Consider the following 12277-nt stretch of genomic DNA (forward strand, 5'->3'; position numbering starts at 1 on the left):
TTTCCTCTATATCTTACTTCTTCACCTCAATTCTCTTTTACATTCTCCTTCTACCATTCATTCCCAAAAACTCAATCACCCAATCTTGTATAAATTACTCCAAGTATAGCTCTAGATATTACCAATAATAAAAAAGGCATAGAATTTTTACTTACGGTTATTACCGATGGTATGTACAAGGGTGCAGTGTTCTTCGCCCGGATCTCGGACACATTCTATAACATCACGACAGGTAGTCTCCGGAGTTAGAGGCACATCCACCGTGCCTTCCTCCACCACTACCTGCACTATTAGCTGCAACAGACAATTAGGGTTTTTTACTGTTAGCGGAAGTAATGTAAACTAGAATTAAATTAAACATTATGTCAATTCGTCATATCCTTTTTATAAATGAACATGAATGAAAATTTGGTGAATGTACGCATGGGCAAAAGCCGAGAGAGTGGAGGGAGAGAAAAGGATTTCCGATAGTTTAATTAAAACAGTTTAAGACGTGAGCGTTTCTGAAAGAATCAAGCGTTTGCTGTTGATCATCCTACCATAAAGTTTTCTACGTTCAATGAGTTTGCGTTTTCAAGATCGGATGCGTCGTACATGGTATTAAATTACCATATAATAACCTCTCCCAGCTGCCATGGCGCCTAATGTAATAAATAATTTTTATTTATAATTTATAAACAACAGTTTAGTAGGGGACCGATTGTTCTTAGTTGATTCTCACTGCATATTGTAATTCCTCCTGCCAATGTTGTCCCTTATCTTGGGCTTTATTTAGACAAAAGACTGACTTGGAACCAGCACACACGACTTAAACGAACTGAAGTTAACAGGCGTTATCGACTACTTAAAAGACTACTAGACCAACGTTCAAAACTTTCACTTAATAACAAACGACTGATTTACAATTCTAGAATGAAACGCGCCTGGATGTACTTGTATTGAACTGTGGGGTTCAACCAAACGCTCCAAATATTCAACGAATTCAATCTGTTCAGTCTAAAATTTGTTAACGCTCCACTTTACGTTTCAAATCTAACTATCCACACAGATCTGGAAATTCTGTTTGTAGGTCCAGGTTGCCACGAACTCGCTATAAAAGTTTTCATCAGAACTAGCACTCTCATTCCAATCCTCTTGTCCGCCATTTATCATCTCATCACCTTCCAGATCATCCTCCCAGACGATTAAAATCAGCCAGTGGCCTCGCGATTTAGCGATGAGAGTAGCTAAACCTGGAGACGACTTAGGGAGTGTCCATCACTGGGTAACTTCTCCCCTCAATTAGTGAGTTTGTAGTAGTGTCAGTTATTGTCATTGTTACTTATAGCGTATCTTACGCTGGTGTAACTTAACAAATGAATTTAAAAAAAATAAATTATAATTTTCTCAGAAAAAAATAATTTCAGAGCATTTCCGGTGGCCGTTTTAACAAAATCACGCCAAAATCTACAAAGATTTCACAAGAGAGCTTTACACTTCTTGAGAAATTCTTCCAAAATCTCTAACTGCTTCTAGCATGCCGTTTACTAAACAAAGACTCCAAAAAAATGTATGTAAAACAAAAGCAAGCTTACAATAAATAAATATTAGATTTTGCCCACCGAATAATTTAGAACCACTTTGAAAGTTTTCCACCAAAAACAGTGACAGAAACAAAGAAGAAAGAAGCGACAGCGTCAGAGGAAAGAGAATACATAAAAAAAAAAGAGTTCATTAAGGCGCTCAAGCGAAGAGGACGTAGTATAGAAGAGGTGGTTAGTTGCAAGGAGGATACCAAATCTTGTTGAAAGGAGGCGTCCGGGTAGGTTAGCAAATATTGCAGAACACACAAGTGAATTTACCAAGAGCATACATACATAGTCTCTTGACTAACCAAGCGTAATTCTGCCACAACTGCAACAGAGCTAATGAAATTTACTTAGCCTGCCAAACGGTTAACATCCGGTAAATAATTCTATTTTCAATATAAATCAAAGAATTTTCTTTGAGTTCAAACTTAAATGTAGTAATATTTACACATAATTGCTACTTCAAGCATTTAAGTGTTTAAATACACGTACAAACCAAGTATTTTCGCATTGAATTTTCCATTATAAGTTGAGCTTCCTTTTTTTTCCCGAGATTACGAGCCCTAAAGTAGGGTCTTGCGGGCCTCAGACCGAGATAAGATACCTTAAGGTATCCCAGGAAGGTCCTGGTCCTATAGAAGATTGTATTGTTCCAATTTCCTCTCCCAATTTTGTTGACTCGTAAAAGGAAACGGAAAACACTTGAGACAAATCGTTTAATTCAAATTTCCATTGAAAAAAAGATCGTTCTTAGCATGACGCCAATTTCTAAGCCAAATTTACTACATAAATTTAAATTTTCGCTGCGCTAAAATTGTTTCTTCCCAGTTTTTGAAATAATTATTTCACAATTTTTATAACCTATTTTACAATTTTTTTTTTCCTATTTTATCTCCGCATCGGAAGACAAATACTTTTGATTTGTTTAAGCTGTAAGTTGCCAGTCTAGACATAGTGGTTGCAGCACTGTACCATACTTAGTTATCATTTGGAGAATATTTATCACGTTTTTTTGCCCCAACATCGATGTAATACTTCTCTACTTGGCTAAAATTCTGGAATGCATTCAAGAGACTGAGAAGCCTCAGAAATAAGTTGAAAAGAACAGAAACAAACTTCTGGCAAAAAATACGAGGCTGAATAAAATGAAAAATGTGGACTTAAAAGAAGACTACAGATGTTGAGAGGCAAAATGGTTGAAGAAGAAAAAAAAAAAAGGTGTGACTGGTAAAGACACGAACAAAGGACGTCCCAGACTCAATGGTCCATTAAAGTGTTGACCTGGATTCTTCAGGAGTGCAGGAGAAGAAGACGACCCAGAAACAAGAAGATTTTAGACTGATGTGTCAGTGAAAGTCAGAGTTAGAGAGGTTTATTGGGTTCAAGCGGCCATCCTAGATAATCCTAGCCGTTCCTTCGGTCCTTCTTAACGTCCCTTCCTTCTAAGGAACTAATCCATAAAAGGGCAAACACAGACTAGAGGAAATAAACATCAATCCCCTGTTTAAGTCCTACCAAAGCTTTAAATATTTCCATAAAACCCCTAAACAACGCAAAATCCTTATTCCTGCACATGCTCCTAAGGATTTTAGCATATATCTGACAAAGTTAACATGGTTTAAAGAAGTTTCCGCGATTTTAAGTTAAGCTGATTGACGCGCATACTGGACACGTTATAAGACGTAAATGTGCACAAAATGCATGTTATTCCCCTGAAAAATTCAATATAGAAAATCTGCACAATCGGAATTTTTCCGATTCTCTAGCGGTGAGAGAACGTGAAGAAAATAAAATGGTAAAAAAACTCATCCAGCCATAATTATAATTCAGCTCCAAAATAAAATATAATTATGCTAAAAATAATAATACAGACAACAAAGAATTATAATTACCGGACGTGGTTATTATGATTTTCTTTTTTCTTTTTTGCATAAATATACAAAAATGTCTAAAATGAAATGTGAGAAAATATATTTCCAAATTTTCCTTTTTATTGCAGTGTTAGTTTTCATAAAAGCACTTTAAAATTAATTAATAACAAAGACATTAAGCATAGAACAAAGGAGGGCACTAGTCGAAGGACATACGGCTGACCTTGAGCGTAATTTGTGGATGGTACATTTGAATGGGAGTAAAGAAGTTTCCCATAGGATTTGATCTTATCCCATCCATCCTTGGCAGTTATTTTGATGATACATTGTTATTAGCAGGTGATAAACAAAATGAAATGTATTTGATTTTTTATCTTGGAAGCATTTTATGTAATCAAGTTCAAGGTGGTTCAAAGGTATTTTCAAAGTCATTCCTTAACTCTGGGAATTTGTCTGGCGGGAAGACAGATTTACTATATTTTGAAGGAAGTCTAGTGAAGCAGTATAATTATCTAAACAGCTACATCACCACCAATCCGTAAAATGTGATTTCTGGTTTCCGGTTAAACCCAGAGAGCGAATGGCTTCCTGGAGAATAAAAAAAAAAAAGAACCTTGAACTGATGGAATTGTTTGGAGTATCAGACTTAGTCGCCCGAATAAAGTAATGGCGATTGAGATGGTTGGTAGCATGTGGAGAAGATGACTGCCGGAAGGGGTGCCCCAAAAACTGTTGAAAGAGAAACCCAGGAGGCAGAAGAAGAAGTCTAGGACGCCCTCGACTTAGATGGCTGGATGATGTGGAGGAAGAAGGAGAAGATGGCGCTTTAAGGCCTCGAAAGATCGCGATGAATGGGGTGAACTTGTTGAGGAGGTCTAGGTCCTACTTTAAGGGCTGTTGCACCAAGTAGTAAGTAAGTAAGTATGGTTAAACCCAAGAACAGCCGTTGAAATAGCTTTTTCTAGGCGATTGTAATATCAACCACCAGTTACCACATCTTTAGACTAAATCGTTGGAACCTTCTTCGAAAGATTAACAATAAAAAAAACCAAAATTATGCGTATGTGGGACGAAGTACGTACGATATCTGGGATTATATTTACGTAGAATCATGGAGACGAGGAATCACATGGGATCTCCCACAAAAGACTTAAAAGACATGATGCTATAACCCATCACGTGATTAAAGATCCATTAGTAGCCCTTGGAACTGCAATTGTTGTTCGGTTGCTGTTTTATGAATGAATTTTATGAATTTAGAAATTATTTATTGCTCCCCCCTCCGCATAAGTACTCTTTTACAAAAATCGATAATATAATCAGCATATTAAACAGCTGAAATCGATAAGAAAGGGCGAATGAAGTAGCTGACTTTACAAAATATTGAATTATGAGTAGAAGTTGATCTAACAATGCTAATTGGAAAGCGAAAGAGAGAGGCCGACTTTGGAAATTAGTGGAAACTGCCAGTCTAATCTTGCCTACCTTGACAGTATTTTAGAGTTTTCCTTCTCCCAGGCAGTTCCGCCGGATGTTAAATGTTATCATTGTTAAAATCTCCTTCTTTACAGCTGACATCCACAAATTATTATTATTCATGCAAAATAAAAAAGGTTGTCACAAACTAAATTTTAAGAGGGAGAATTTCAATTTTGTTAAAAGTTTCTTAATGGTGTTCCAACCGGAAATAAGCATTCAAATTTTTTTTTAGTTTTAAATATTTCATTTTCTAAATTTGTGATAAATATCGAAGCTAAAAATTTAAAAGAAAAAGATGAATTTTATTTTTTTCATTATAGATTTAAACAAAACATTAGTAGAGTTTTGATTTTTTAAAACTTTTTTGAAAATCGAAACTGCAACGATTGTTACAACAAGCAAATGTGATTAAATATAACAATGTCGTGAATAATATAGGAGAAGGCACCCAGTAGTGTCACTCCATTAACGTGAATATCGTACTATACTGCTCTTATAATGGGAGTAGATCGTGGGGCCATCTTCTCTTCAACCACCTTATAGGATTATCTGGTGTAATGTGGAGGAAGATAGGTGTTCCATGAGAGGGTTAGAACTAGCTGCTGTGGAGTGGAATGAAATTTGAAGAAACGAGTGTTAGCAAGATCTGTAATGAAAGGAATTTTGAGGTCATTATGGATAGTGAGGTTAAATTCACAGAACGGAGCGTTAAGAAGTTTTCGAAGTATTTTTTGACTGTAATGCCCGGAGGCGTAGTAAGTTAGAACGCTTAGTCGATCCCCCATACTTCGATGCCTTATGACCAAATAGGTCGCAGTAACAGTAGGTATAAGAGTGTTTTGTTTTGTAGGTTAAGTTTCGAACGTTTGTCAAGTAGTCTGGCGAGACGTTTGTAGCCGTTGGTTAGTTTCTTGTCTTTTCCAGTCTAGTATGGGGATTCCATGTCAACCGTTTGTCTAGGGACAGTAAAAATTTGAAAAATATTTATTTATCAATATGTTTTCTTTGTATTAAGAATTTAATAAAGGCTTTATTATTATTAATATTGAATTATAAGGGGCGTCAACATCTCTGAGGTTATTCGGTGCCTGGAACATTTCCCAGTGCACTGCCGAACAGTGGAGCTGTAAGAAGCTCCTAGGAAAAGAAAATCTAAAGGCCAAATATCTGGATTCGAACTCATGATGCGTTGGAATCCAGTATTTGCTAAACGCTTAGGCCAAACCTTTCACTTTTATTTTATTTATTTGTATTTTTGGGCGCATCTAGATCGACGGTGGTTAGCGTTCCTAATTTAGGTTCCTTCTCGAACATACATATTTACCACTTTGGGGTGATAAATGTTCAAGTAAACTATTTTTTTGTTTTCTTTTTTTTGGTATTGGCTTCCGCCATACAGCCAGCATCATCGTCTAGGAGCTTATCACTAGAATATCACTCACTCTCCATTTTTACTTATAAATACATTCGCTTCACACATTCATCCCTCTACTATATACAACTGTTTATATACAAACTTACAACTAATTGATGAATCAGTACTCTATATTCCTGCCATCCTTATAGCTTAACCGAAATTAAAATCACGTAATCCTTCTCTAATCATTTTCTTCCATTCATTCTAATCGGCTATAACTTTTAAATACATTCATATTTCATTGCTAGCTCTGCTACAGATTTAAGCACATAGATGTTGGTGGAGAATATTATATCTTCGTAGCGAAATGGTGCATCTAAATACCTGTATATGTCGTCAAACATTCTTTTCCTTTCTACTACATAAAGTGGGACATATCATTATTATATGTTTGAAATCCTCCTCCTCATTGCAATCTACGCAAAGAGGAGAGAGGACCTTTTGTTGATCCTGTGAAGATACGATCCGCACACAGCGTGGTTCGCTCTCAGCCTGCTTATTGTCGTAACAACCCATTTATTAGTGACAGTTCCCTTAAACCATGATTGTCTAGGTAACTGATCTGCCATAGTTTTATAGAATCTTCCTTTATTACCATTACTGTTATCTATCTGCCATTTTTGTAGTGCTGCTTTTGCAATTACACTTGATATCGGTGTGTGGTAATTTAAGGAAACTATACTTTTATTATTATTATTATTATTGACACACGGTCTAAGCCTTCTGAATCCAAAAAATGGTATTTATAAATAATCTACCTTAAATGAATATGGTTTGAAAAAGGCCGACATACACAGTCCCTTTTTAAAAAACACTTCTTTGGGCCTAGGAGAACTCTAACAGCTGTTTCTGAAGAAAAATTTAAAAATTGACTATCTACGCGAATTACAGTTATCTACTCCCACTTAGTGAAAGAAAGGAGGGTAAGAGAGAGAGAGACAGAGAGAGAGGGAATGAAAGAGAAAGGAGGACGAGAAATCAATGTCAAACCGCATGTGTTATGTATGGTGGGTTCTTTATCTATTCAGCAAAGAGGAAGACCCATGAATACTGGCGGCAAAACAGCTGGTTCTGCCCCGCCGGATTTCCACACAATTTCCTGTTAAAAGACAAAATACATTTCCCTAGCTGTTTGGTTTCAAAGATCATTTCGTGCGGTTTAGAAATTATCTACGTACGTACGCGTGGGTGTGTGCGTTCCTCTATGTGCGCTCGTGTGATGACGGATTCTAAAAACTAGGGCGTTGCCATTCTAACTGTAACATTACATGCTTATACATGCACAAAAAAACCCTAGTGTCTGGTGGAAGCCATTATGTTGTCATCATATTCGTTCTGTTCATCCTTCTGGAACACGTAAATACAATGGGAGAGGGTCATTAAAAATTTATAATCTAAAATTTGGACAGATTGAAGAAAATCTTTAAACTCTAAAAAGTTGGTTACCCATCTAAGTATTGATGAACTATTTTTATTGATCAAGTTACTAATATTAATTTTCTTTTCTTTCCTTTTTAGTCGTCATAGTGAATTATAAGGAAATTGGTAGTTGTAAGGGCTTGGACTTAAGTGGAAAGGTATTTGAGAAATCATAACTCGAGATGGAGCAATTTTTGATCGTAATTGTGTGGTTAGAACTCTTGAAGTGATTCAATTGTATATCTGTGGCGTGTATTTAAACTCTGTACATTCATATAGAGACTGATAATTTTAAGTAAAGGAAAAAGTTTAAAAAAAATAAGTATTGCTTACTTTTCAGGCAGGCTTTACTTCCAACTACCGAATTAGGTGTCGTGGTCGAAGGCGACTAGCAAACATACTCTACTATACATTTCTCATATTAACCATTAGATAAAATACAAGGCCTAGACACTAGGAATCGAATCCACTAACCAACAATACATCTTAGCTTTGCGGGTCTAGCCTATAATCGCCTAACATACTTTACTATAAATTTCTCATATTAACCATTAAATAAAATCCAAGGGCTAGACCATGGGAATCGAACCCAATAAACCAACAATACATCTCAGCTTTGCGGGTCTAGCCTACCACAGCTCAGCTATCCGTGGCACCTCCAAAGGTAAACTCTACTAAGAAAGGAATCAGCTGTTAGATTATGTCTTTCGAAGATCCCGGATACGAGTGCTGCAGGCTTTTAGATTTTCTCTCTCTTTGAAGGTTCTAACAGCTAACAGTCTGGCGCTAGATAGTTTGATCTAAAAGAAGAGAATATGTCCACTTTTTGAGGCCCTACATTCAACGTTTCTCTTGAAATCTCGGAGTGGACACCTCCATAATATAAGTACAATTTTTATGGTCGCTTTTCCATGATAACAGAACGGAGGTAGATGGTTTGATTATGGGAGAAAGAAATACGGTCCAATTGTCATTTATTTTAAATATGATTACTTCAAATGAACTTCTTCACAGAATAACAAAGAATGGTACTCAATTATATTAGATTTCCAAGAGTAACTACTAAATTAATTGAGGTATTACCATTAAATCTGACGTAAGAGAATGAGTATGTGTGTGTAAATCAATGTATAAGGTTGGATTGTGGACGAAGAAATTGACAAGGCACGCAAACTGGGTGGAAATGTTGTAACTCTACACTAGGAGTCGACAACTACAAACAGACCGACAGTTGTCTCTAATATCTGCTACTGGAGGGTCGGGTTGTGGCAAGACCAAGAGAAGAGTCCTTGTATCTTGCAGGTATTAAAGATGTCTAACAGGGAAAACCTAAGAGTAAACAGTTGACTGTTTCATTCTGTATCAACGCAAGATGATCGTATACTAGCAGCCTAATTTAGTAGAGTAAGGTACCACCAACTAAACAAAAGGCACATTGCAAACAACAGTGCTTGATGACGTCATTGTAGCTTATCGAGCAGTTTCTCATTTTGTTTTAACACTTTCTCTCTTTACACAAAATCTAGTAACAGCACAATTCCAGCAAAAAAAATCGTCCATCAACAGTGCTGGAAACAGTTCCTGGGATCAGAAATCGCAAATCGGACAATGCCACATTCGTGTAATCGAGAGTACACTGTATGTAAAAAAAAAAATTGTGAGGGTGAAGTCTTAAATTTACTTATATTGAATTTAGTTTTATTTTTCCAATATATGGAGCGTCAAAATCTGAGATCATTGACGTCCGGAGCTTTTTTCAGTGCACTGCTGGTCACCGGACAGTGTTCTCTCGTTACAGACAACACTGTCCATCACCTAGCAAGGTCCTAGGAAGAAAAACAAAAATCTAAGGGCCAGCAGCTGGATTTGTACTCAAGATCACCGCTAACCTCTGAGTTGATCCAAATCCATAGTTATTCTGTGCTCTTTCACTTCCAATTAACTGATATTCTCAATTATGGTTACAAGGGTAGCACTGTACAGTCTACTGAATTGGAACGTTAAAGAACAGCTTTAACTTCACTAAATTTTGCTGAAAAGCTTATTTTTGGGTTCCATGGTGGCGCAGCTATTCCAAAGATCATACATGAACTCTCCGTTAGTATACGATTTAGATACATTTAGGTGGATACGTACTTCCTGACTAGAGAAAAGACAGCAGAAGCGGAAACAAACTTCCATCACCTTGAACACCAAATTAATGAACTTCAGCGAACTGATCAAGACAAAGGCAAAACTTACCTAACTAATGCGTTAACCCCATAAACTAATCTCTTCCCTTAGTTATAAGTTATTGAGTTATTGCTGCCCATTTAATGATGATGCCAACTTCTCCCTAGAAAATTAATCTCATAATTAGAGGAAAACATGTTTATGCATAAGATGCTGGCAAGAAAAAGTTATTTCCTTCTAAAAAATCTGCATCGAGTTAATGAAATCTCAGGAAATGTGCCAAATAAAAAATTTTAATTATTTTTCAATGAATGAATTTGTAAACTTAGGGTGAAAGACTAAAAATGAGATACTTTTTCCAAAATAACATTTATGGAAAGAACAATAGTTTCGAATAACTAATGGAACTAATTGCTAAAAAGATCAATTCCAGAATATAGCTACTTCAATGCCGACAGTTAAAAAAAGAAGAAGTGATTGTACTGCAATATCCAGGTCTGCAACTATATTTCAAATTAAGAATACTGCTGCATTGGCGGAGTCAGGTTTTGCGCAGTCAGAATGGTTTCCCGTTTACCCATTTCCTGCTAGGACTGTTGATAAATTGACGACTAGTTTTAGTACTACTGTGACGTATATTAGGTCAGGAAATGAATTCTCCTCTTCTTTACGCAAATCTAATTCATCTTACAGTCACAGATGTCGTATGCACATGGAACAACAGAGTTACTTGGAACTCTTCACCATGAAAAGTCAGGGAAATGATCAATCAAGAATTATTCTTAAGACAAAACGTGCTGACACAAACCAAAGATTTAATTTATACTTCATTAAATTCAACAAACCGATCTGAACATAATCTGAACTGTACTGGGCCTCCTAGTAAACGCTCCTTACCAAGTTTTCACCCTGACCATCAATAATGATCTGAGCCTTTCCTTTCTTACAGAATTGAACAAACTACCAGAAATTTCATTGTACTCCTTCCGTTTCATATTCCAATCCTTAATTTCCGGCCTAAACGTCAGTCTTCGGGACATCCTCTCTCTACTAGTTACGTCTGCAAAGATAAGATAAGTTTCTAGCAGGGTGGCCTTGAAGGCCTACGCCACTGCGACCCCTTTAGATCTATTGTGGATCCCCCACTCTAGAGCACACTCTCCAGACCCGTCCGCTTAATCAAACTCTAAATGCTGGAGAGCGACTCTTGGGTAAAGCTCACAGGCCTTGGTTTTTCCTTCCCGAGGAGTAACATCCTTAGTCAAACGAGCCCCTCACACTGACACAAAATACGAGCAGTACCGTTTCCTCCTCCTCTTCCTGACAGAACCTACAAAGGCTATCATCCGCTAGGCCCATACGATGCATGTGTTTTCTGAGCCTGCAGAGGCCGGGTTAATAGGCCTACAATTATCCTTATAGCCCCACGGCCTTGACGGATTAATTCTGCTGCCAGCCTTGGCCGAATAGCCCGTGATGAACTCCTTCACCTGTCTCTGCCCAGTAGTGGCAAGTCCGTAAATATCCGGATTTGACGTCTCCTCAGTATGAATATTGTTTTGTGTTTATGTAGGTATCCACCAAAACTAAAAGAAATGGGTATATCCTTGAAATATTTGAAAGATTTTTCTCTTCGCATTTCTTTTTATTTAGATGGCATTTCTAAGAGAGGGTTCTGATAGAATGGACCATTTCAGTGTATACTATACAGTCTTACCACTTCTCTGTTCTCTCGTAACAGAAAACATTGTCCAACACCGGACAGTAAGACGCGAGTATAAGCAGCTTCTAGGAAGATAAAATCTAAGAGCTAGCAGCCAGATTCGAACCTTGAATCACCAAGATACTCGTAACTATTGAGCTAATTCCTTCCCTACCAATTTTTGAAATAAATTAATTTTCTAACTTTCCTGAGATGTTACAAAAACGGCCATTTTGATTTTTCTCCAAATTTACGTCAATCTATAACTTTAATTTGAATATTATTTTTTTTGATTGGAGAAAAGCATTCAGTGGCACTTTTGGGAAGCTTACCACTAAAGTGTAATTTCTTTAAGTGACATATGGCACTTATATGCTGGACAATGTTCGTAAAAATTTGGAATTTGGAAGTAATTTCCTGTTTATGTGGAGCATATGTGTAAGAGAATTGTGCCAAGGAAGGTAGTATAATATCTGAGGTTGTTAAGGTGATGTTACACTAACAATAAAATAGTAGAACAGATCCATCTGTATTGGTAACATTAGATAGGGTGGAGGGGGATGTGGCAAACGCAGTGGCCAGGAAATTGTCTGTAGCAGAGCTCACTGTTATCACTGGGCTGCCATTCACACGGCCAACAGCTGGTAAG

General features: G+C 36.9%; 1 protein-coding gene across 7 annotated transcripts in view; it reads right to left on the reverse strand.

The window, feature by feature from the left end:
• ASPP (Ankyrin-repeat, SH3-domain, and Proline-rich-region containing Protein) overlaps positions 1 to 12277 on the reverse strand; it is a 602088-nt gene that overhangs the window by 436174 nt on the left and 153637 nt on the right. For all 7 annotated transcript variants that reach the window (XM_074125835.1, XM_074125838.1, XM_074125841.1 and 4 more), the window contains exon 3: positions 156 to 294. In XM_074125835.1, coding sequence (XP_073981936.1) covers positions 156 to 294 — 139 coding nt within the window. The remainder of the gene's footprint in view (positions 1 to 155; positions 295 to 12277) is intronic.

The sequence above is a fragment of the Rhodnius prolixus genome, unplaced genomic scaffold, assembly GCF_049639745.1.
Source record: "Rhodnius prolixus isolate KJV_2025 unplaced genomic scaffold, Rpr scaffold_3, whole genome shotgun sequence".
Classification (NCBI taxonomy): domain Eukaryota; kingdom Metazoa; phylum Arthropoda; class Insecta; order Hemiptera; family Reduviidae; genus Rhodnius; species Rhodnius prolixus.